The following is a 26994-nucleotide window of genomic DNA, read 5'->3' on the forward strand; positions in this document are numbered from 1 at the left end:
CAAATATATTCACTTGATGATGCGGCTTTTCCACTTAATTATCGTCCAAACTGACATCACATCTATCTTCGGTTTGGAAGTACTTCAGGGCCCGGTTTTTTCGAAAGCCGATTAAAGTTAATCCACGGTTAAAAGATAACAGAGGTTTCCTGCTCGGTCGTTAAAATTGTTTTTCAACTCTAATTTTAAGCTAGTGGTAAAGAAAAGTCACCGTCAAAACTGTGGGACAAAACTCTTTTTGAAAAATCTTTATTGTCGTGTAATTAAACTCGAACCAAAGTTGCTGTTAATCCAGCATTACCTTAATCAGGCTTTTGAATAACTGGGCCGTAGTTTCAAAATATTAATGATTAACTACATTAATAACGTGTTTCTGACCAAAACTCAACCTCCAGACAACATTTTACAATAACTGCAGAAATTCTCACTCGCGCATTGGGTAATTTTCATTGTCAAATAAGCAAACAGACAGATAAATACATAATTTATGCGATGTTGATGCTGACGTAACGAACGGGATTTTGAAGAAATCCAAACGTCAATCTGTCACTTTTCAGCTAATAGAAAGTCCCCCCTTTTTCCATTAACCAATAAGAGAGCGAGACAAGTTTATAATTTTGGTCGCGTCAGATTTTGAAATGTAAGTTCCTCGCATTTTTAATCCGCGTTTTAACTTCATTTTGTCCCTTCTGGCTCCTTGTTATAGCAAAAAAACAAATTGACGCCAGTTTTTCATGCGTCTATTTTTAAAACATTGTCAAAGTAGTGTGCGGATCCACTCTGCGTAACAGGACAGACGCATAAAAAAACTGACGTCAATTTATTAATTTGTCAATATTAACTGACGCAAAAGTTCGTATTAACTTTAACTCATGGAAGAAAATTCCCCTTCATAATCGTCAACCATCGAAATCGGTAAAATGTAACCGTCAACCTTCAAAATTGTCCCCCCCCCCCCCCCCATTGAGAATCTCACACGTGACTTTCGACACACGCCTCACATGACAAGAAAAATATGTTGTCCTGAACGGGAATTAAGCCGAGGCAACCACGCTTAGCCACTTCACCGGGGAGGTGAGTAGAATCATCCGCTTGCCATTCCACGGGAGGGTTTTTTTTTCCGACGTAGCTCACAAGGTTGAAAAACGCTTAAAATAGCTAGCGGTTCATAAACGCTTGCTCTTAACCGTCAGTCAGTAAAAGGTAGAAATTTCCACAGAAGTTTCGGTTTTGTATTTCTGAAATAGGTGGGATAATTTCCGGGTTGATACGGAAACATTACTGTTCCAATGATTGTGACGGAAGAAAGGTTCAAAAATCAAAGTGACAAACTTTTATGGCATGTCTTTATGTTCCGGTGATGAGCAATAGTCGGTAATAGTTTCAGGCGAAAAATTGTAACGGACTTTAACCCCGAGGACTAAGCAAAACAGTTCCAACGACGACAAGTAAATAAGTCACAGTATTGAGAAAACGTGATACATGAAGGTTTGACTGAAATTAACCTGAAACACCTATTGCATTTAAAGAAAAGTTGTCAATTCAAGTAGACACCGCGCAGTTAAAGAAAACCAGTTAAGGCAGACTAATCTAAGTGCAGTATTATTTTAGAAATAGTGTAAAACTCGCTTGGCTAAACAAAGAGGAGGCACCAGGAATCTCTTTAGCTCTTCTTTATTCTTTAAGGAACTGGTCCTTCCCTACGTCAACTCTACATCAATTTTACTTTATTCTACATCTTTTCTACGAGTATCACTCAAATTACGCCTTACTTTATTTTACAGTATGCTGTAAACATGTTTAGGAGGCCAGATATTCCAAACCAGAGTTGAGAACTGGTTTTGGCAAAGTACATTAACAGGAAAGAACAACACAACTATTCTAAGAAAATAGATAGAAAGGGAAACCAATCAGGCTGATAAAATCCTTAAGTGTCTTGCTTGATTTCAACCTTATAAATCTACAAGATCTTTCTGAATGAATATCATCTGTCTCTATAAGAGATAAGTTTTCATTGCAGTCACGGGTTACTCCAATACACATCGTTTCGTTAACAAGAGTGGGTTGGTATACGAATCGTCGCAGACCTTGTTTCTTGCCGGTCCTAACAAACTTGAACGCAAAAGCCTGGTCACTTGTATTTCTGCATTGGTGTTGCTGTGAATGGAAGTGGAAATGTTATTAAACGTACTTAAGAAATGTTAGAAACAAATCAGTGCTCTTCTAGGTACTCTTCTAGTGACTGAGGTGTTAACTAGTCAACCATCAAACGAATAGAAATTTCACCGTCAAGGGCGATATGTTACTGTGAATTCGATATCTGAGGGTATTTTAACCGGTAATATTTAATCCACTCGAACTTATTAATTACTACCGTGAAGGAAGTTTGGAAATGTGACCTTAATTATCATAAAATTGGCGAGCTCTTACTTTGAATTTACCCAAGAGTTATTTTATGTTTTGAGAAGATATATCACACACTCCAAAGACTGTTTTTTTCCAAGCGCCAAAAAGTTGGTTAAGAAACTTTTTTTCCACCCACTTCTCAATGTCTGGAAATCTGATGAAACACCCTCTCTCGTGTTTTATATTTTACGAGACCGTTTGGCCAAATGTTCCCCATAGGGTCTGGAAGAGGTTTGAATCACTGATCCATGAATTAGCCAAAACTGAGCGCTTAATTTGTGAAATCAGATGCAACCAAGTGGTGCAGATTCCTGGCATTTCACATTAGCTGTCGGTGGTGACTTGTAGTCACAGCCAATATGCCCCAAACTTTTCAAAAGTAACCAGATCAGGCAAATCTTACCTGATTTGTTTTGAATAACCAAAAAAGTTGAACACTGAATGAGCTCACACTGTCCTCTGTGACATTGACATTAGCTTAACTAAGGCTTGCAGTTTACTGTCTTTACTGCCGCTTTCACCCAAAAGCTACGGGGCCCAAGGGCCAATTATTCGAAGCCCTCGTCTTCCTAAATTAAGATGTTTTAAACGTATTGTTTCTTAATAATGGTATTTTGCTGGAATGACTATCGGCTATTGTTAAGAAACATTCCTTAAGATACCCCTTAATATTGGAGGGCTCCGTCAATCTGGACCCAGGCTAAAAAGAATTAAAAAACGTCAGATTTTATTTATTTTTCTTTTTTTTTTTTTTTTTCTTTTTAGAGCTTAACAGTAAAGTAGAAAGGAACAGTGTTTTCGTTCATGAGCGTTACTCACCTCAAACACAAGTTTCCAATCTTGATTTTCTTTAGCTGCTTTCAGTGCGTACTGAATTCCGCTGCGTGGGTCAGTAAATTGAATACACTTTGATCCCGGCCTTCCTTCGAAATTCATTATCTGAAATCCTTAATGAAATAGTATTTAATTGTTATTAAAAAAACATCTTCCAACTAGGTTTCTATTACACCATAATCTTTTGGAGACGGAGGTTGGACAATTATATTCTCCGAATCGTTTAATACCCTTGTGAGATGATCTCAGGACGGGGTGCTGTACATTACGTGCGCACTAGAGCTTTTTTCAATTTTAGGCGGAGTCAGTTGCCTTGGTTTTACTTAACTGCGCTCTGTGATTAGCTGACAATTAATTATTTCCTTATAGGATCCCAATAAATTTCGTAAGATCTACTTTTCCCTGATAGTCATAAACTGTACAAATATATCTCTTTAAGGAGGCACCGTCTTCAACTTCAAGCACACAAGTTTGTCGGGCTAACCAGTCATGTGCGTGTACTTACCAGTGTTGGTGAATCTTTCCCATTTTAATGTACATCGGCGATCTCCAGAAGAATCTGTACAAAGTACTCCAAGGGCATTTCCATTTGTGCAATTTAAAGCCTCTGCTCTGAAGACGGAGCTAAGATAAAACGAGGTCTGACGTTTAGGGTTGACCTCCAAACAGGCCGTCAACAAAAACACGACCACAGCCTGAGAATAGAAAAATACAACGGCGCGTGTGAAACTTCAAGTCAATTAAAGGACCCTAGTCAGCCTCCGCCATTTTCGATGCCATCGAAATTATTGATATTGCATGGTGAAGCGAAATCTTATGTGCTTTACTGTAAGTTGTGTTCCTGAAAGTATGTTTCATTATCTTCAGTAGTTTCACAGTGATTTCGTTCATTTCGACATGCTCCGATTAAAATATAAAAGCCAAACTCTCGCATATAAACAAAAACAAAGGTGTGGCTGACTAGGGCCCCTTAAGATTGATGCTTTTCCTAGTTTCCCGCAAATTGCAAAACTCTAAAAGTCACGTGACTCCGATCCTGCCGTCCCTTTTGAGGTTCAGGTTTCATCGTCAAGGACAAAGTCTAGAAGTAAGTGAATTACGGCAGAGTTTTTCGCGGGTTTTAAAACTATCAAGCCACGTTTAAACGTCAAATTTCCTGTCTTTAAAGAGTTTTCTCGATGAATTAGAGATTTGTTTGATTCAGTTACAAGATAACAATAATTAAATTTAAAACAACAACAGCTACCTCAGAATAATATCCTCCTCGCAGCCGCCATCTTGCTTTCCTAAGAGTAAGCCTACAGACTGTTTACAGTCCCCCTGTTTTTCCGTCGGATTCTCGAGACCGGTACGCTTTGATGGAATCGCCGCCATCTTGGTTTGTAAAAGCGAGCGCGATCTGGGGAGAGTGTCTAAACTACCGAGGGGAGCGGGAGTGGCAATTAGTATAGTGAGGGAGGGGAAACTCCCTTCCCCTCGGTAGTTTAGACACTCTCCCCAGATCTCGCTCGCTTTTACAAACCAAGATAGCGGCAGTTCCATCGAAGCGTACCGGTCTCTAGAATCCCACGGGAAAATAGGGGGGCTGTGAACAGTCTAGAGTAAGCCATGCGTATAGGTAGAAAGTAACCCTTAATCTTAAACCCTGATTGATGTACATACGGCAAACTCCGAACTGTAAACTGCCGCGGGTCGACGGTTGCGATTTACAAAGGAAACCATAGGCCTTAATCTTAAAGTCCCTAATATTCACTTCCGGTTGGACGTGTACTTGTTTAGTGCAGAATCTATTCAGTCACAGTTGTAAAGTGATTCAACAAAACCACACAGCCGGAAATACGTCTGCGTTCGCAGCCTGAGTAGATCGTGAATGTATGGACCGCTCGAGCAAATTTCCTGTGACAAGTTTCAGTGACTGTCTTTGTTACTCGTGTCCGAATTTTAACTGACAAATGCATTTGCTAATAACAAACGGGCGCACTAGTTTTATGTGTCAAAGAAAAAAATGTCATGCGAAATTTTGTTAGAATTGTTTCCTCTTGGCACTTCGTGCCGTGTTCGGAAAGCTTTAATTTGCTTTCCCAAAAAAGTTGCCCAACGGGTTACCTTAGCATGAGGCCTTCCTAAGGGTAGGGTGGAGGGGGGCAAAATGGACAGGAAGGGCTGACTTCTTTCTTTCTAAGAAGTGTAAGAAACAAAGACTTCTGACGAACTGTCATAAATGCATTTATTAACAAGAGCGAGATAGGCAACGTAAAAGCTGCTTACCTGCAGAAATATTTCCTATTTTTTTTTTTTTTTCTGATACTGCTGTCAAAAGAAATGGCATTCAAACTCTAGTGGGGGGTAAGGCTGTCATCATCCGGCGAGGAAATCCGTCAGTTGCAGCTGCTGACAAGATTCCGGCAATCGCTTTTAAAACTTATTTTTTAATTAAGACCGGTCAAACCTTAAATTGTTATAGTTCTTTGGTAACCACTGAAGAAATTGTTTCAGAGCCTGTTGAACTCATCATTGTTGTTGTTGCTTCCGTTTTTGTTTTGTCGGTAAAGGCGACAAACTTGTGTTAACTATATCTAGGGAGGACAAAAATGAGATGGTAGATGCACAGTACTAACGGTGACTAGAGCAATACCGGCGGAGACATATGACCGTCTGAGACTTAGCTTGGCCTTGTGTTTGCTGTACCGTGCCGGGCATTTAAACAGCTCTTCAGTCCCAGCCGTGGGGCATTAGCCGACCTAGTTTTACAAAAATCCGAATAACGGGGCCGGTCAGCCCTGGGGGAGTGTGCAGTGCTGGAAATGACTGATGCATTAAAACAGACTCTCCCAACTAGTGCCTCTAAAAATATACGGAAAACAGTTAGGAGAATTTACTTTTGGATATTGGAACTCAAGAGTTTGCGAACATTTTTTTTTTTTTTTTTTTTGCCACGGGTCTTTTCAAATAACTTTTCAACGATCGTAGTCTTGGTCGGCAGTTAATGAAGCTATTACTAACATTTTCTTGTTCTTAGAAGTGGAAGAAGCATACTTCTCAGACAACAATGGATGTGCTCCTTCCGTTGCATGCAATTGTCACTGTTCCGGTGAAGTTATTGCGAGTCTAAATATTGCGTGTGTTGTGAAGCTAATGTAAGTGTGTGTTTTAACTTTAATTTTAGAATACAGTTGTTATTTCCTTTCGATAATTTTGATGGACATTTTCCAGATTGTTTGACACTTTTCTGTTTTTCAAAGATTAGAGTTAAAAGCTGTGCTGTGGACAGGTTTGCCTACTTCCTTTAACCTTGGCTTGGGCCTCCTCGAAGGGTGAAATCAAAGCAAAACAGTTAAGGAGAACTGAGTTGAGTACAGTATGTAGTATTGTGAAGAATCACCGTCAAAGAATAAAAAAAGAACTACTTAGATTCCTGTTGCCTCTCCGCTGTGTTAAGCGAGTGTCCAACACGAGCAACTTAAAATCTAGTTATCTCCAAAATCATTTCATGATGTTTTTGTCTTTATATAGTGGGGTAATAAAATTGTAGTTATCTGCCCCATCAGTTGCATCTGACACGATCCCAACGCTTCGCGTGATTAAGGCGTATGTTTTAATCAAGACGGTCGAACAGGAGATAGTTATTGTTCTTTGGTAACTACTGAAGCCGTTGAACTCCTCACTAGACTGCCTCAGTGCTGTAATCCATCTTTTTATGGAATGAAAACACGCCTTCCAAGAGTATAGGTGGGTTTTCTTTTCCTCTCTTATCTTCGTCTTCTTCTTCTTCTTCTTCTTCTTCTTCTTCTTCTTCTTCTTCTTCTTCTTCTTCTTCTTCTTCTTCTTCTTCTTCTTCTTCTTCTTCTTCTTCTTCTTCTTCTTCTTCTTCTTCTTCGTCAGTGCAAGCATTTGCGAGAATCGGTGAACATAGCGTTTTCTCTCTTGTTAAGAGTACGAGCATTGTTCAAATTTGTTTTGCGACTCCACCTACTTAAAGACGAGCATGTAGCACTTTTGAGAATTACGTACCTTATCAAAGAGGTCTTTTTCCGGTTCAATTTGGCGAGTGGTCTAGTGTGCTTAGTGGAGTTTCTCACTTTTTATGTTCCCCAGCTGAATTTATCTAACGGACTCCACATCCGAGTGAAGTGAAGTTAACAAAAATTACCGCAACTAGCGCAAGCTTACGCTGAGTGAAGCCAGAAAGCTTTTCTCGCAAGGGAGATAATTAAATCTAAAGAACCTCTCGTCTAAAAAAGGGGCTTCGGAAATATCCCCATGCATATGATTAGCTTCCTTGCAAAACTTAAGTCATGTTCACTTACCGAAGTATTAAGCTGTGTATGCATTTAGTCTGCACTCTTGTTTCCCACGTCGACTGGGAAGATCACTGCGGTTGTAATGCTAAATACATCCCTGTTTAACGGATATTCATTTCCGCTCCATGAAGGCCTCAGTTCAGATCACTTCACAGCTCCTTTAACAAACTAAGGTTGCTACTGCAAGGTATTTTGGTGGGTTAATGGGCTTCTCCACAACCTTTACAGCAATTTTCGATTTCAGTTAAGTGCGTGGCAGAGAGTAGCGACTATTTTTCAACATGCCACCAGCTATGTCAACAGCTAAAGGGCCGTTTAAACTAACAAGCTGGATAACTTTGCGAGTATTGGCAAGAGAAACGGAAAATAAACTAAAATTACTGACCCGAGACTCAGTGGTTGGAGAGAGGTGTTAACCTTACTCGGCTCTTAATTAAAAGGAAAATAAACATTTTTAATGCTTTCGATTGCTCTCCATGAATGATCCATGACTTCTGGTAGAAGTCCGCCACTCACTCTGTTTGCAAGTTTTTCACCTGTCTTAAAGTACATAATAAGAGGGGTTCTCCTGTAGAATGCTTGAAAGTTATATCTTTGAATTTTGCCAGGATATAGTGACCGGAAACCCCGGAAACAAACAGTCAGGTATTTCCCTGACCGTTGAGACATATCAAACCGGACGGCGCAGTCAGTGACTTGACCTAATAGCACGATAAAAGATTTCTAAAACATCTGAAGCTAATTAATAACAAATAACCTTCCTCCTGACCAAAAGTTAATATTTGTTTTGGCCCAGCAATCGGAAACAGTAGTTTTAATGCCAAGCCACTTCAAGCACTTTCTTGAATTAATTTCCGGTATTCTGACTTCAGGGGCACCCAACGACAGTTTTCTCTCAAATCCTTCGAAACGCTATCTGGAGTGCCTTTAAGGCTCTGTAAGTTCATTTTAGGGCGCGCTATACTATTTTTGTCTGTTCGGTCATTCTAGGGCAACTTGAGTCTTTTCGAAATTAGTATGGCATCTTTGTCCATTTCCCGAAAACTTTAGGTCTTTTTTCCTTTCCGAAAATCTTAGGTGACCTTTTTTCGGTACCCGAAACGACATTTTAACAATCCGAAAACACTAGGCCTTAAATTTACCATATCACGAAAGTTCGTGGTAAAATTTCCCTTTAGAAAATTGTAGGGGATTAAGGGCCTTCCGAACAGATAATTTACCGAAACGATCTGTTGGCTTCCTTAGAAACTCGGGATCTAATACAAACGTCACTCGGACTGTCACGAAACTCGATGTAGCCTGGTCAAAGTGAGTTTCTTTTAAAGTTTAGCACGCGAGAATTAACAAGATGCCTGCTATACTGGCATTACGCGTGATGCTGGGGCTGATTCATTTATTCCAACTGTATGCTTCACCGATTGATAAAACTATCCTTGCCAATGGAATAGTTTGAGTCACGACGATCGCGTTACGTTGTTTCCGTTGTGTTACGCTACTCTGGGTTTCAAGGGAAATTGCGGGAATTCCATTGCGATAACGTAAGCTTCTCAATGACCTCTTTTCAGTCTCGCGTCGTGGTCTAAGACTGTCAAACAAAGCACGATTCCTTCGCCAGGAATTTACCAATTTCCACCGTTTTAAATGTCGGGTGCTTCTTAGAAGTTATTCTTTCGATTTGCCGCTTCAAAATGGTGAAATTTCCGTTTGAAAACGGCACACTTGAGTCCAGAACACGTTAACAATATGGTGCCAAATTTAATCTGTTTTTAATAAATAGATCAAATGATGCGTTGACGTCACACAGGTAGGGGTGAGTGGGTCCCCTCCATCGCGATGTAAGCGACAAGAATGGATTTTGATTGGCCTGCTTCTGCTGAAGACAATCAGAACAATACACCCCGAGTAGGAGAGGGGTGAGTTTAATGAATAAACAAGATGCCTGCTACACTGGCATTACGCGTGATGCTGGGGCTGATTCATTTATTCCAACTGTATGCTTCGCCGATTGATAAATCTATCCTTGCTAATGGAATAGTTTGAGTCACGACGATCGCGTTACGTTGTTTTCCTTGTGTTACGCGACTCAGACTTTCACCGGAAATTTTTGAAATTCTATTACGATAACATAAGCTTCTCAATGACCTCTTTTCAGTCTCGCGTCGTGGTCTAAGACTGTCAAACAAAGCACGATTCCTTCGCCAGGAATTTACCAATTTCCACCGTTTTAAATGTCGAATGCTTCTTAGAAGTTATTCTTTCGATCTGCCGCTTCAAAATGGTGAAATTTCCGTTTGAAAACGGCACACTTGAGTCCAGAACATGTTAACAATATGGTGCCAAATTTAATCTGTTTTTTATAAATAGATCAAATGATGCGTTGACGTCACACAGGTAGGGGTGAGTGGGTCCCCTCCCTCGCGATGTAAGCGACAAGAATGGATTTTGATTGGGCTGCTTCTGTTGAAGACAATCAGAACAATACACCCCGAGTAGGAGAGGGGTGAGTTTAATGAATAAATTAATGTACCGATTTGTAGCTACGAGGAAGAAAAAAAAAAAAAGAAATCGACCCGTTTTTAGACACGGTATGCCCCCTCAGGGCATCCCGCGTAATTAATGTACCGATTTGTAGCTACGAGGAAGAAAAAAAAAATCGACCTGTTTTTAGACACGGTATGCCCCCTCAGGGCATCCCGCGTAATTAAAACACAATAGGTTGTACGTTAATCAACGAACATGAAGTACCGATTGTAAAACGGCAATCAGTTGAGAAATACCTGCTTTACGTAAACCACAATCCGGCTTCCGGTTGTTGACCGACATGTCGTCTTATCAGCTAATTAAACGACCGTAAATGGGATTTACAATATGAAGCATATCATGATGCACTAATCTACTTTCTTTGTAGTGCCAAAAAGGTGCCGGCCTCATCCGTTTAGTCAATATTTGCTATATTTATGGTGAAGTTGTAGTAGGTGGGCCGAATTGTTCTTCGATTTTACAAAAAAAGAATGACGTTCGCAATTCTTTTAGATAGGGCTAGGTATACGCAACTTTTCATATGTTGAGCATAATAATTAGACTCGGCTCATGCATGGAGGCTTCCACCTCTGAATCAATTAAGTTTGACAAATAAATATACAACTTTCCATCTGTCGGATCTAACGTGAACTATGAAACTGAGAATTATGAGCCCTGATTAGGTCCAAAGTCTAACAACGGGGCCACGAAACCAGGACGAATATGTGTTTTTCCTAAGCACTTACATTGCAGAAAGTGCAGAAAATTTTCAGCTTTCTGGTCTGAAATTCATTATGACTCCCTCCAGAAAGACAACAGGGCGAATTTAAGTGATCAGTCACCGAAAAAACAACAACAACAAATAAGCAATCCGGAAAGATATGATACAGTATAAATCAAATTGTTTTACCTACGTGAGTCTTTTCGAACATGCACACGATAAAAGAGTTATGTTGTAGGGCAAAATCAGCAACGAAATGAGTTAGCAACCTCTTTTTTTTAATTTAGATTTTTCTTTCCTTTTATTGTAATGCTCTTAAAAATTATCCAAGCCAGAAATTGCCTTAAACAATACCTGTTTTGACTAGGCACTGCGCCTGAGAAGTGGGACGTTACCTTTAGGCCCGGCTTGGGGTTTTCATTTTTTTTTTTTTTTTCGCGCTGCAATTGGAAACAGCGACTACATCGCAAAAGGAAGTAGAGAAGGCCAGACCGCTTTTATTAAGCTTAGATTACTTTTAAATATTTTACAATGTTCTAAAAAACGGCCGATATCAAGCAATTTACCAGCTTATATTCTTGGCATTTCATGTATGGGCTCTATGAACCTACTGACGCAGATATCACGTATTGTTTCTCCCACTGACAGTCACTGCTTTCTATTGCAAGATATTCCTTTGTTCAGCTTTATTTGATCAGATACTGAAGTAAATCAAAATGCAAATTAAGAGCTCAAGGGGTTCCTTCACAAAATTGGTGACGTCCAGCCCAAATCGTCAGAGAAAAAAAAAACACATTCCAATTACAGAGAAAACAGAAAATAAATTACACTCAAGAAGGCTAAGCTCTGTAAACTTCCGAAAATGGTTTGATTGGTAAAACAGTTTCTCGGGACATTAAGATAATGATGCTTCTGGACACTTTCTCGTTTATTTCAAGGCGTCAAAGAATCCGACGAGAATGAAATCCCTCAATTTTAGTTTCATATTGGTTTTGTGTTGTTTTCCTTTTGCGATGTTATTGAAGTTGTCGTTGTTTTTTAAGAGCGCGCTAATTATAACCTATAAACTAGTATCTGAAAATCTAAAAAAAATTAAATGGCGCATGTCTAGTGCTCTGCTGGGCCCAGTTTCTCAAAGCACGATTTAGCTAATCCTTGGTTAACGTGAAGTTTGATTTGAGTTTAATTACTTATCAATAAGTATTTTCGAAAGGACTTTTGGCCATCAGTTTTGACTTAGACTTTTCTATACCTTTGGCTTAATAATATCGGCTTTTAAATACATTTTCATCGAGCGAGATGAAAACCTCCATTAACTGTTTATCGGAGATTAGCGTTTAAATCGGCTTTCGAACAACCGTGCCCTCTCCGCAATTGCATGCCATAAACTCTCAGCGCGGGAAGGAAACGGGAAGACTATGTAGCAAAGTTTCGTGCCTTTACTATAAGACCCGCGGAAAAAGATGACTAAGCAAGAGCTACAGAGTGATATGGGAGAGTGACGTAGGCACTTATAGAGGCTAGCAGAACAGGAAACTCTTTTCAAAAAGAAGAGGATTTCACAATAAATCATTTTTTTTTTAAACATGTAACAGTCCTACAAGTGCAAAACTAGAAGTGCAAACTATAATTAATAATAAAAGAAACAATTGTGAAAGGTCAGACGTAGTGTAAGAAGTTAAATTAAAACTCGTATAATGGGACTCGTACTAAAATTATAGTTGTTAACACGGGCAGTTGTTAACACGGAATTGATAAAGGTCAGTAATTGGCTTCATGCTAATAAATTAACATTTTAAAAACACCAAGAAATCAAACTTTGTTATATTCCATCCCTACCAAAAAAAAAAAAAAACATTAATTATCAAGTGCAAGTCCATTCATTTGATCCCAACACCAATAGCGTAGCTCAGCTGGCCTTAACGACTTGCAGGATTACGTAAAATATATGGGGACATTGATTGATAAGAACCTTACTTGGAAATATCACATTGATTATGTTGCCTCTAAGATTAGCAGAACTATTGGTATCATTGCGAGACTGAGACATTTTATCCCTCTAAGTACTTTACTAAATATTTATCGATCTCTGGTTGCCCCGTACTTGTCATACGGCATAATCGCCTGGAGACAGGCTGCGAAATGAAATTTGCGTAAAATCTCACTCTTATAGAAGCGCACCCTTCGTCTGATGCCATTTTTTCCCTAACAGAGATCACAATCTTCCTTTGTTTATTTCGTCTAATATCTTGCCAAATAATTTGCTTTACTTACTTCGAGACGGTTTCGATCTTTATACACATGTTGCCTATGACTCTGTACCTTTATAAACCTTAAAAATCTCTACTGCCCTTCAAATCAAATTCACTCTCATGACACAAGGTCCTCCTCTGCTGGTAATTACTATGTTAAACCATTCAGTCAGAACAAACGTAGTGCGGGATTCTATCAGTAGATTAGGACCAAATCTATGAAAATCTCTGAATAATACTACACGCGAGATCCCCCGTAAGCGTTTTAAAAAAGTAACCCACAATATGTTTCTGTATTTTCTGGCTTCAGAATGTTTACATTGATTCGCCTACCATTATTATTCAGAAACTAGTACATCAACATTTTCACAATGACTTCCAAATGCTAATTTTGTTTTTATTTTATTATATCTATGCTAAAATTGCACCATCGACACTGTTCTTGCATTTGCTCTGTAATGTCTACCCTTGTATTGTATAAGCGATTTATACTTTTCTACATGTATACGTTAATGTCTTAATGGCTACCTTTCATTTTATTTTATAATTTATTTTATTTTGTTCCAATTTGACAAGCTGTTATGACAACCATCTCTCCAGTTCTGTCGCTTCCCGCCTCGACTAGCCAATTCTATTTGCGGGAAGCGACCATTTTTTTATTTTTTTATTTTTTTATTTTTTTATTTATTTATTTATTTTTTTTTTGTCAAGTGAAGTTGAAGTATTACCTCCTTCTCTGGGGAGGAGGTAATGCAAGTCCGCTAAAAACGACTGTGTGAGAGGCAGGGATATTGCATACTTCAATGCGTGTTACTCCAATCCAGACTTAAGCTATCCAATTGTTATCCAGGTGTTTATTTTCCTTTGGAATGTATATGCTGCCACGGAACAAATAAACTTGGGACACTCCTTAACTTACGCTTGTCTTAAATCGCTCAAGAATAAAATTAGGAGACACCCTAGAAAGGTTCTAAATCTTCATCCTCGAGATATAACAAAAGTTCGGTTATATCTTAAGATATGAATATGTTAAGCCTTGAGAATCCCCAAAGATATAATTCTAGGGGATAAATCCTATTCGTATATAGACCTCTCTTGTTCTAATTATTGTACTAACAGCAACTACCTCCTAAATTTTCAAGAAAGCTCTTAACAGGTTTTTTTAAGAAGACCTTCTAGTCTAAGATCTGCCTTTATTTAATTTTTCTCTTTTCTTAGAAGGTGAAAGCAGATATTTTTCACCCCGGCAAAACCTAATAGCTCCTGCAAAACACCAAAAGATAATAAATTCCCAGTAACCAACCCAAACTATAAGCCCTGATTCCGTAAAATCTAACAGTTAAGCTGTTCAGCCTTACTTACTGTAGAGATGAGTTTTTAATCCATTTATTCCGTCCAGTTGTCCCCAGGAACCTCAACTGAATAGGTCGATACGGCTGTAATTTTAAATAAGCACGTACACGAAATGTTTTTATAGAAGTTTCCGTGTCGGTTTGTTAAAAATGATCCAGATTACCTGTAGCTACGTGACATGAATGATTCTCAGAAGATACCGCCTTCAAAGAAAACCGATGACTAAAAAATCCTGACTTGTGCTCACTCTAAAGGGGCTGATTTCCGTGTGAATGACAGCTGATAGACTCCTTTACGGTGATTAAGAATACTGAGAGGAGTGATCCACAGACTTTTAGTCCACTCTCCGAGGAAAATCAAAACAACTGTTGCTTTAATTCTCTCGCCTAGCTGCTTATCCAGTGGAATTTAAACAAATCTTTCGTTTATTGGTTTTGCCACTGATCGTGGTGAACAATTTGAACGAAATAAACTGAACTTCATTCATGTTTTTTGGGTGTGTGTGTGTGTGAATTATTATTCATAAGAGTATGCCGTACAAAACGTAGCTCAGTTTGCGAATCGATAACTTTCATACGACAAGTAAACTTAGGAGTCTCCTAGTTACGCTGGTCTTCACTTATTAACGTGCTTAAGTTATCGTTCATAAGAGATATCTTGAGATATAAGCATGTTAAGTCTTGAGAATCACCAAATATATAATTGTAGGAGATAAATCCTATTCTTATGTAGACCTCTCATGTTCTAATTATTGTGCTAGCGGTAAACACCTCCTAATTCTTTAAAACGCTCGAAAGGTTTTTTTACGAAGACCTCCTAGCCTTAATTTTTTTTTTTTTTTTTTTTTAGGTCGAAGCGGATTTTTCTTTTCACCTGGCAAAACCTTAAGAAAATTCTAATTCTACTCGAAAATTCCCAATATAACCAACGCAATTTGTAAGCCTTGATTCTTTAAACAGTTAAGCTGTCTGGCTAGCTTTACTTACGGCAGAGATGAGTTTTGATGATCCATTTAGTTCGTCCGCTTGTCCCCAGGAACCTCAACTGAATAGGTCAATTCGGCTCTAATGTTAACTACGCACGTACACGAAGCGGTCTTTACTGAAAGATCTCCGGGTTGGTATGTTAAAAATGATTCCTGCAGATTCTCTACAGCTACGTATCACGAGTTATTGTCAAAGATACCGCCTTCTTCAAAATTCATCTAAAAACCGATAACTTGAAAATCATGACTCGCGCTCATCTGAAAGTAAATATTTCCGAGTAAATGACACCTGATAGAAGCCTTTTCGGTGTTTAAGAATCATAGAAGAGTGATCCACAGACCAGTTGTCTACTGTCCAGCAAAACAAATCAACAACTTGCTTTAATCCTCTCGCCGAGGTGTTTATCCAGTGGTGTTTAATTTGTTTGAATGTTTTTACTTGGTCAACCTTTGAATCTTTGAAAGTAACGACTCTAAGTAACGACTCTAAATATTCTTTTTCAGTGCCCTGTTAACAAGCTTATCTCATCGTTAGCAACATCTCCCCCAATCGCCCGCAATTAATTAACAACAAGACGCATATGTGCGTGAACTTGGGCTTCTTTCCTGGCATATCCAGCTGTAAACGACAGGAAAATGACATGATAAAATCTCAGTTGTCATTTGTCGATTGTTTTACAGCATAGTACAAGCAAGTATATTGAAAGCAATGTATATTCCTGGTCTAAATTGTACCCTCTGTCCGTTTTTTACGCCCGGTCTGTAGTCTGCGTTTTACACTGACCGATTAAGTAATAAATTTCAGAATCTAATAAAGGTTCTGACAGTAAAATCCGAGCTTTCAACCTATGTGTGCATCTATCTGACCAACAGGATTTAGCAAAGTGGGCAGGGATATCTTGTGTTGGCTTCATCCTCCCCTCGCAAAAGTTTTTGATTTTTGAAATGAGGGAATTCTGATTGAAATTGGTGTTTCGTGGAAATTTCTGTATGTCAGTATCTTTAACCCATTAATCGATGAAATTTGTCCTCGCGTCAAATAGGCGAAATTTGAGCCGTCTCCAGTGCATGCGTTTGTTTACGCAAGATTACGCAGTTGTCACGTTTTGGCAATTAAAATAGAGAGAAAAACAGACAGAATGCTTTCCTAAAGGAAAAATTTCTTCAGAAAAGTCTTCGTTTACGCCTAAGAAAGAAACGCTTATAACTCTAAATGCGAGACGAGAGACGCGAAAGCGATTTGAAGGAACTATCAGTCCATTTCGAAGCGAATTTATCAACCCGTGCGTGCGTGGCACGTTTTTCAAATTTTTGCTAAAACTGTTCAGAATATAAACAATCGGTCAATTAGAATAGTATTTCAGTACAAATTCACGATCAAACCTGTAATTTTTCAGCCGTTGAATTCCCAGAAGTACTAAAAAATTTTGTAGAAAGTCCGTGGCCTGAATAAGGATTTGAGATGTCCGCGCTCCGCTAACAGGCTAACTCGTCGCCTGGATAAAACAACAATTTGTACTCGACGCACAGTTTCTTCGCCGTTATTTCTCGGATTTCCACTATCGAAACTGTTGAGTATTCCTACGTAGTTCTTCTTTCGATGTACCATTCCGAAAAGTTGTGTTTTCCTTCGGAAAACGCGAAAATCGTCGACTAAAAAATGGCCGACCCATGCAAACCCATGCAGCGACATGATTACCTGCGCATGCGTTGTAAGGCCCAGACGGCGATTTGTGACTGAATGAGGAAAACAAAAACAAAAAAAAAAAAACGAAGGGCAATTTTCAACTTGGTCTCCCTTTGAGAAGCCCAAGTAATTATTCACCTCAGTAGAGGTGAAAAGAGACGGATAAAACCTTTGGAAACGATTGTTTAGTTCCTGCGGAGTCACTTCTGCAGTTTTTCTGTGAAATTCGTCTTGTTGTTGAAACGATGCTGAAAAATATTAAATGTTTCATTGTTTTCAGTGCAATTTTAGTGCACGGCAGTTTTCGTAAACAAGGGATTGTAGTTTCCCTTTAGAATATGTGGTTGAATTTTTTTTCTTTCTATCACCCGCCTCGTTTATCGAAATAATTTCCTCTTAAGCAACCGTGGCGAACAGGGAGCCATCTTGTTTCTCTTCGGCTGCTCGGAGGTGAATTCGATTGGCTTAAATCACCTCCGAGCTAGCCAATCAGCGCGCGCGAAAAGTACTATTCACTTAAGTGGTATATACTAATAATTATTAATATCATATTGCGCCTTTTAACTTAAAATGATCAAAGACGCATCACAGCATGAAAACTAAAGTACGATAAATTAAGGTACCGTATTTATTCGATTAAGCGCCCACGTCGGACAAGCGCCCACCCTGAAAGTCCATAAACTTAAAAAGGCGCCTACTCAACCTCCTTTCCAAAAAACAAAAACACATTTCTGTACTAGTCCAGCGTGAAGTGTAAAAAGGATCGTCAGTTGTGTTCCAAAACTGGTTTTAGATACGGTAGTCAGTGAACTTTCATGTTGTTTATGGCTTGCTCATGTTAGCGTTTGCAATTTGTTTTGTCTTGTTGAAGCGAAATAAACTTGTTTTCCTTTGGTTTGTTCTTCTCTAAAATTGTCCTCGCTTCTTGAAAATGTTGGGAAAATAATAAGCGCCCAAAGCGGTTTATAATCCAATACAAACGGTACAAGGCAACAAAAGCTAATTCCAGTAAGGATTAAATGCTACAGTGATTAGATTTCCGTATCGCAAGAGGTAAAGCATTCCACACAGGCTAAAGCCGCGGCGGCAAAACGTACACTTATCACCAAATGATTGACATGATTTTTCCACGAAGCAAGTCTGGTAAAATTCCATCATTTAAGCGTAAGTGATAGGCAGGTTGTTTCCTTATTGCGTGTAAACACTTGAGTTATGTATATGCACTTACCCAAATCACGTAGCCGATCTATGCTTTAGTTCTTTCCGCCTTGTTGACTTTTAAAACGGGAAATAAAATTAACGAAAAATACTGCATAGCACGAAATGTTTTCCAAAACCTGAAATTTGTTTATGCCATTTCTTCGATTTGCCTTCGATTCTAATAATAATAATAATAATAATAATAATAATAATAATAATAATAATAATAATAATAATAATAATAATATTAATAATAATAATAATAATAATAATAATAATAATAATAATAATAATAATAATAATAATAATAATAATAATAATAATAATAATAAAATCCCAAGGAATACTGATACCTCTCTCAAGACCGTGTTTCCACCGGTACATTGCGAAGAAAAAAAACTTTTCAGTGCAAAAAGTGAGGACAGCCTGTAAAAACGTTCCATATTAAAGCCTGTGGCTAGATCCATCAAGATGTATCCTAAGTATTGTTTGAATAAGTGAACGACCATCGCAGTAATGTAGGTACTTTTTACTTGTGAAGTTGCGAAAAGAAAGCCTGAACAACTGCCGGCTTAAAAGCCGGAGATTCGAACCCTGATAACCGCCGTGATACTGGTACCATGGTCTACAATTTTGTGAATTCATTCTATACTTGTAGCGGTGATGCGATCGAAGTGACTATGAAATTCATACATTTGAACTGCGGGTGAAAGAAGAAGAAGAAGAAGAAGAAGAAGAAGAAGAAGAAGAAGAAAAAAAAAAAAGATTTGCAGTGATCCGGTATGTTTCTGCTACTCGCCATAAATAAGTAGAGTTTTCGACTAGTTTAAGTCAAGAGTTGTATTTATTTCAATGTTATTTGACTGGCAGAAACGAGACATGACCGGGCTTGAAATCATCATGACCGGTGGGGAGAGGAGCTGCATGCAGTCCGAATATTAAAACTGCCTTCCAATTTTCAGGCGAAAACATTTAGTTTTCACTGCCCATTGCCATAATTTAGGAAGCATTCCAAGCCATACCATGGCCAGCCTTCTAAGATCTATGATTATTTTACGAGATGGCTTGTATTTTAAAAACCCTGTATATTATAAGACATGGCTCCAATGTTAAGACATCAGGCTCATAATTTTTCACACTAATATTTCAGACTGATATTTTCTCACTTTCAAAACCTTATCCATAATAGGTCCTACAACTCAGCAAAACAATCGAAAATTCCCGGATATAACCCACGCAATTTGTAGGCCTTAATTCTTTAAAATCTACCAGTTAAGCTGTCCAGCTTTAGTTACTGTAGAGATGTGTTTTAAATCTATTTAGTTCGTGCACTTGTCCTCAGCAACCTCAACTGAATAGGTCAATTCGGCTTTTCCCATGTTAACTAGGCACGTACATGAAATTTTTTTATAAAGGTCTCCGGGTTGGTATGTTAAAAATGATTTCGGAATATTCACTACAGCTACGTGTCACGAATTATTGTCAAGAATACGACTTCTTCTAAATACACCTAAAAATCGATAAAGTAAAAATCATGACTCGTGCTCACTCAGAAGGTACATATTTCCGTGTAAATGACCGCTGACAGACGCCTTTTCGGTGTTTAAGGCATCAAAAGCTAATTTAAATAGATAAGTTTTCAGTGATGATTTAAAATGCTGCAGTGATCTAGATTTCCCTATCGCAAGAGGTAAAGCATTCCATGCGGGAGCCGTGGCGGCAAAACACCTATCGCCAAATAATCGCAACATTTTCCCACGAGGAAAGTCTAGTCTTATTGATATGTATATACATAACAATTGAGTTATGTACTTGCACTTACCTAAATCACGTAGGCGATCAAAGAGTATGCATAACTGACTCACTTGATCTGCCTCGTTGGCTGGCGCAGAGAACTTTAAAACGGGAAATAAAAACGAAGAGATATATTGCATAGCATGAAATGTTTTGCGAGTTTGCCTTTGATCCCAATAAAAATAACCATATCCAGTGGAATACTGATACCTCTCTCAAGATCGTGTTTCTACTGGTACATTGCAAAGAAAGAAAAACTTTCCGGTGCAAAAAGTGAGGACAGCCTGTAAAAATTTCCATATAAAAGCCTGGGGCTAGATTCACCAATATGTATCCTAAGTATTGTTTGAATAAGTGAACGACCATCGCAGTCATGTACGTAACTTATGCAGTTGCTGCTCTCCTTGCCAAGGACAAAATGTCAATTTCCAGTCATTCAAAGCGCAATTTGAAAACAAGTCAATTAATGAATCAAATTTATAAAAGGAATATCGCGGCGCAGCTTGAACAAAAACAAATCCTTCATTAGTTAACGGTTTTGCCAATGATCGCGATGAACAATTCGATCCAAGTAAAATCTTCATTGATGATATTTATAAATTATTACAAAACAATCCCTGATTGGCTAAGCTTTGCGAATCGATCACTAACTGCCAAGTAAACGACAAGTAAGCTTAGGAGACTCTTCAGTTCGGCTTGTTATAAGGTATCGTTCATGAATCAGAAGTTAGGATATACCCTATAGGAAGGTTCTAAATTTTCCTCTTTCTATTATGTCTTGGTCTTGAGAATCACCAAAGATATAATTGTAGGAGATAAATCCCATATATAGACCTCCCATGCTCCAATTATTGTGCTAACTGTAAGCACCTCCTAAATTTTTGACAAAGCTCTTAGTAAGCTTTTGACGAAGACTTCCCAGTCTAAGACGAGCCTGCTTTAATTTGTGAAAGCAAATATTTTTTTCACCTTGCAAAACCTTAATAGGTCTTGCGAAACACAAAAAAAATCATAACTCCTAATATAACCAACCCAAATTGTAAGCCTTGATTCTTTAAAATAAAACAGTTAAGCTGTCTAGCCGTTTACTTACTACAGAGATGCGTTTTAAATCCATTTAGTTCGTCCACTTGTCCTCAGGATCCTCGATCAACTGAATAGATCAATTCGGCTCTTATGTTAAATAGGCACATACACGAAATCTCAGTTTACAAAGGTCGGTTGGTATCAGTTAAAACGGGTTCATATTACTTCCGCAAATTCTCCACCCAGAAATCTACTGACAACGAGTTATTGTCGCAGGATTTAACCTTCTTCAACACATCTAGAATCCATGTTTAGAAAAGAATGCTCTCACTGAAAGTGCATGTTTTTGTGTAAATGCAGCTTGTTGACAGATGCCTTCATTTTAAGAATTAGGATCAAGAACGTGATCTACAGAGCAGTACGTGGCTGGCTAGCTCCAGGATAACATGCTTTCTTTGTTTAATTCTCTTACCCTCCTAGTTGCTTATCCGGTAGTTTATTAATTTGTTTGTTTGTTTGTTTGTTTGGTTATTTTAAACCTTAAATTTCAACAGAAATATCAACCGATAAAAAACTGCAAGGATGCTCGTACAGGATGAGCTTTAATCTATTCCTGAATAGTACTATCAAAAGAGATTTGATTGATATACTAAATAAGTCAAATTAAAATAAACATTAAATCAGTACTTTCACTGAAAAGTATGACGGACTACGGACTCAGTTCTCTACTTTTTAATACCCTTGTCACGACGTTCTTTAAAAGTCATGAATTGTTCATTTTCATGTGACGTAATTTCGTAGTCAGATTTTATGACAAATACGTTATTTCTCCGACCCGTTTTCAAGTCTTGCCTTCATCATTGATGTCTGTACGTTTTCATCATTTTATCATATCGAATGTATACGCTCGAGTGAAAAAACTTTGTCACGTAAAAGGTATAAACTGTAAACGATAAGACTCAACACCTTCCTGGGAAGTGCGTAACCTAATGAGCCTATTTTCATTCTTCTTCTTGTAGAAAATAAAGGCATGCATGGCTTTTCGGGTATAACATTTACACATTTCTCGCGGACACATAGGAAACAACACGTCTCTTTCTCTCTTTCGAAAAGCAGTCAAAACATCTTGGTTTGTTGTTGGTTCTCGTCCTTGCTCCGAGAGGTTTTTCCCCGGTACTCCAGTTTTCCCCTCTCCTCAAAAAGCAATATACTTATAAATTCCAATTCGATCAGGAAAGTGTCCCCAATTAGTGCTCTGAGCTACTACTATTGTTACTGCGCATACGTTACGCGCATCTCGTGTTATTCGGGTTTCCCATGTGTGGTGGATATTTTTTGCGTGGTTTAAATCTATTCGGGGAAAGCAGATCTTAGCAAGTGCTTTTGTTATCCAAAAAGAAAATTGGGGTTAACCATGCATTTTTCAGAGATGATAAAGCCTCACTTTGGAAAAAAAGATACCATATACTGCCTTGTATTTTGCTGCTTTTTAGAATATTGTTGCCTAATTATCGTTCTAGCAGACAAATAAAACCTTTGGAGACGATTGTTTAGTCCCTACGGTGTCACTTCTTCAGTTTTTCTGTGAAATTCGTCTTGTTGTTGAAACCATGCTAAAAAATATTAGAGGTTTCATTGTTTTCATTTCAATTTTAGTGCAGGACAGTTTTCGTAAACAAGGGATTGTATTTTCATTTTTCACCTTAGAATATGTGGTTAATTTTTTTTTTTTTTTTTTTTTTTTTTACATTCGCCTCGTTTATCGAAATAATTTCCTTTTAGGCGACCGTGGCGAACGGAGAGCCATCTTGTTTCTCTTCGGCTGCTCGGAGGTGAATTGCACTTGGCTTAAATCACCTCCGAGCTAGCGAACCAGTGCGCGCGAAAAGTACTATTCACTTAAGTGGTATATACTAATAATTATTAATATCATCATGTACCTTTTAACTTAAAACTAACAGAAAATTTACAGGGAGCACCGCTCTTTTCATAGAGAAAACGGTGTTCTCTGGAAGACACACCCGTGAAGGCAAAACTCTTATTTAGGCTAAACACGCACATGAGAGTCGCGCAGGCCTGTCAACCCCATTATGCCATGTTGATTGTTAACAGGTCGTGAAAGACGCACTGTACATGAAATCCGTAAAAACAAAGACGATAAACGTACTTCTCGCGGTGTATACAGCTTTATACAGTCTCCATAGTGAGTTCCATATATGCTGCAAAACGTATGCACAGCTCTACGGAAACACTTATCCGCGAAAAAAATGGCAGTTCATGTACAAAACTTAGTTAACGCTTTAGCCATCATAGAAAACACAGCGTCAAGCTTAGCCCTACCATGGATCGAACTCGCACCCACCAGATTGGCTAAAACCAAGGAGCCAATTGAATTGCAGGGTTTTCGATCCGAACCATGGGTTTATAATTTGACAAGAGAGCGCGTTTGTTGAAATGATACCGAGAACTCATCTCTATCATTTCTAAAGAATCGGCAACTGAAGAGATCCACAAGATTAGGATCGAAACCGCAGTCTTGCCTGACCATTGCCTTAAATTCTACAGAATTTACTAACGGCCGAAGGACTAGAAGCAGCCACGTAAACACAGGAGGAAAATACTAAGCTCCCGCAACACAAACCTCACAGTTACAGACCTTAGCGGAGCGACAACAAAACAAACAGCCGTAACTTAAGCGGCCTTTAGCCCTCAATTTAACGCATTGCATAGCTTTCAAAGAAGCTACAATGTTTAAGAACGGATTAAGGGACAAATAACCGTGATAAAAAGCACAGCATCTTGCAACAAAGCTGCAAGATAATAGTTATTACACGGTTCAAATCCTATCCTTACAACGATAAAAAGAGAGGCTATACTGTCACCAGACGCACTGAAATGAGCCGTACCAAGCCTAAACTAAAAGCAACAAACGGCCTAAGAACGACAGTCCCTAAACAGAAACGTAACAACAAGAGGTCAAAATGATCTTTGAGATCAATTACAACACAGGCGACAGTTAAACACATGGCTTTGTTCAGTGTCTATCGCGCAAACCCTCCTAATCATAGATGGCATTTAACAAGAAGAAAATCCAGCGCTCACAGAAAATTTACAGGGAGCACCGGTCTTTTCATAGAGAAAACGGTGTTCTCTGGAAGACATACCCGTGAGGGCAAAACTCTTATTTAGGCTAAACACGCACATGAGAATCGCGCAGGCCTGTCAACCCCATTATGTTATGTAAAATGATCAAAGACGCATCACAGCAATGAAACTAAAGTACGATAAATTAAGGTACCGTATTTATTCGAAACTAAAGTACGATAAATTAAGGTACCGTATTTATTCGATTAACCGCCCACGTCGGGCAAGCGCCCACCCTACCCTACCTCCTTTCCAAAAAAACAAAAACACATTTCTGTACTAGTCCAGCGTGAAGTATAAGAGGAGCGTCAGTTGTGTTCCAAAACTGGTTTTAGATACGGTAGTCAGTGAACTTTTATGTTGTTTATGGCTTGCTCATGTTAGCGTTTGCAATTTGTTTTGTCTTGTTGAAGCGAAATAAACTTGTTATCCTTTGTTTTGTTATTCTCTAAAATTGTCCTCGCTTCTTGAAAATGTTGGGAAAACAATGACCGCCCAGAGCGGTTAATGATCCAATACATACGTTACAAGTTAACAAAAGCTAATTTAAAAAGATAGGTTTCCAGGAAGGATTAAAATGCTACAGTGATCTAGATTTCCGTATCGGAAGAGGTAAAGCATTCCACAGTGGCGGAAGCCGCGGCGGCAAAACGTACACTTATCACCAAATGATTGACATGATTTTTCCAAGAGGAAAGTCTCGTGAAATTCCATCATTTAAGCGTAAGTGATAGGCAGGTTGTTTCCTTATTGCGTGTAAACACTTGAGGTATGTATATACACTTACCTAAATCACACAGGTGATCTATGCATTAACTTATTCCGCCTCCTAGACGCTAGACGACAGGACTTTAAAACGGAAAATAGAATTAACGAAATATATTGCATACTACGAAATGTTTTCCAAATCCTGAAACTTTGTTTTGCCATTTTTTACGATTTTGCCTTTGGTCCTAATAAAAAATATATATATCCCAAGGAATACTGATACCTCTCTCAAGACAGTGTTTCCAATGGTACATGTACATTGCGAGCTGAAGAAAACTTTCTACCGCAAAAAGTGAGGACAGCCTGTAAAAAATTTCCATATAAAAGCCTGGAGATAGATTTACACCAAGACGTATCCTAAGTATTGTTTAAGTAACTTCGGCTTGAACGCCGGAAATTCGAACCCTGATAACCTCTGCGATACTGGTGGCATGGTCTACAATTTTGTGAATTCGTTCTATACCACATAGCGGTGATGCGATGAAAGTGACTATGGAAATCATACATTTGAACTGCGGGTAAAGGAAAAAAAAAGATTTGCAGCGATCCGGTTCGGTTTTGCTACTCGCCATAAATAACCAGCGTTTTCAACTAGTTTAAGAGTTAAATTTATTTCAGTGTCATTTGACTGGCCAGAAACGAGGCATGACCGGGCTTGAAGTCATCATGACACGTGGGAGAGGAGCTGCACGCAGCGCGGATGTTAATACTGCTTTCCAATTTTCAGTCGAAAACATGTAGTTTTCACTGCCCATTGTCAGAATTTAGGAAGCATTCCAAGCCATGCCAGCCTTCTAAGATTTATGATTATTTTACAAGATCACTTGTATTTTAAAAACCACGTATATTTTAAGACATGTCTCCAATGCTAAGACATCAGGCTCATAATTTTTCAGAGCAAGGCCGGACGTCACAGATTTTTTGACACGTAACAACTATTCACAAAGACTTCCTATCTCAGGACGTATCTTTAGTTTTCTCTCAAACTTAGGAGGTCAAAATTGACTTACCAACTGGTAATAAGACCTGTCTTGCTTCTGCCGGAGAGAAATTCGATTGTCTATGAGTTTTCATACCGATTTGCGACGAGGTGATCAATATATGGAGATTGCCACAATCTTCTCCACTGAGCAAAGATAAACTGTTTAAAGCATTGCTGCTCTCCCTCCAAAGGACAAAATGTCAATTTCCAGTAATTTGAAGCGAAATTTGAAAACAAGTCAATTAATGAATCAAATTAAATTTTTTATAGAAGGAATATCGCGGCGTAGCTTGAACAAAAACAAATCCTTCATTAGTTATCGGTTTTGCCAATGATCGCGATGAACAATTCGATCAAAATAAATTCTTCATCGATGATATTTATAAATTATTACAGAATAATCTCTGATGGGCTATGCTTTGCGAATCGATCGATAACTGCCTAGTAAACGACAATTAAGCTTGGGAGACTCTTCAGTTCGGCTTGTTATAATGTATCGTTCATGAATCAGAAGTTAGGATATACCCTAGGAAGGTCCTAAATTTTTCCACATATGAATTCGAATCCAGGAATTGGACACAGCTCACACTGATGGGAGAAGAGTGCTCTCACCACTGCGTCATCTCTGGTCTCCTTACCGAGCGAATTCTCCCAAGCTCGACTCACTTAAGTAGTAGTGCCTGCTACTTAATGCAGTATTTCTTGTTTTTCCTCTCACATTGATATTTACAAGCCTTATATTTAGTCTAGTAAAATAAGTATTTAACACAAGGCATTCTTTGATTGGCGTAGCAGCCTTCTAGCAATTCGCTTTCTCTGCTCAAATTGACTTGGGTGGATAGTATTGGAACAGTTCTGGCTATTTTTTATCCGGGCTCAGTTATGACAGAATACACAGAATAATACACAGAACATCAGTTACAGAATACAATTCCAGGTCTTCCCGTTAAAACGACAAGCTTCCCAAACGGAATACAATTCCTCTTATTTTGAGCGGACTGTATCACGTTCATTCCGCTAT

The 26994-nt window shown here is 38.5% G+C and overlaps 1 protein-coding gene across 4 annotated transcripts in view; it reads right to left on the reverse strand.

Moving 5' to 3' along the window:
- Positions 1-1658: 1658 nt before the first annotated feature.
- Positions 1659-26994, reverse strand: part of LOC146490088 (uncharacterized) — a 53218-nt gene continuing 27882 nt past the window's right edge. For 3 of the 4 annotated variants that reach the window (XM_085124218.1, XM_085123587.1, XM_085124900.1), the window contains exons 3-4: positions 3226-3353; positions 1659-2157 (exon numbers count right to left, since the gene is read on the reverse strand). In XM_085124218.1, the coding sequence (XP_084980344.1) occupies positions 1882-2157; positions 3226-3353 (404 nt within the window). In that variant the 3' untranslated portion in view covers positions 1659-1881. Of the gene's footprint in view, positions 2158-3225; positions 3354-3745; positions 3936-21146; positions 21198-26994 lie in introns of those variants that run through there. The other variant, XM_085125618.1, reaches the window with a different exon arrangement.

Source organism: Pavona decussata, unplaced genomic scaffold, assembly GCF_977016875.1.
Source record: "Pavona decussata unplaced genomic scaffold, jaPavDecu1.1 SCAFFOLD_1, whole genome shotgun sequence".
Classification (NCBI taxonomy): Eukaryota; Metazoa; Cnidaria; class Anthozoa; order Scleractinia; family Agariciidae; genus Pavona; species Pavona decussata.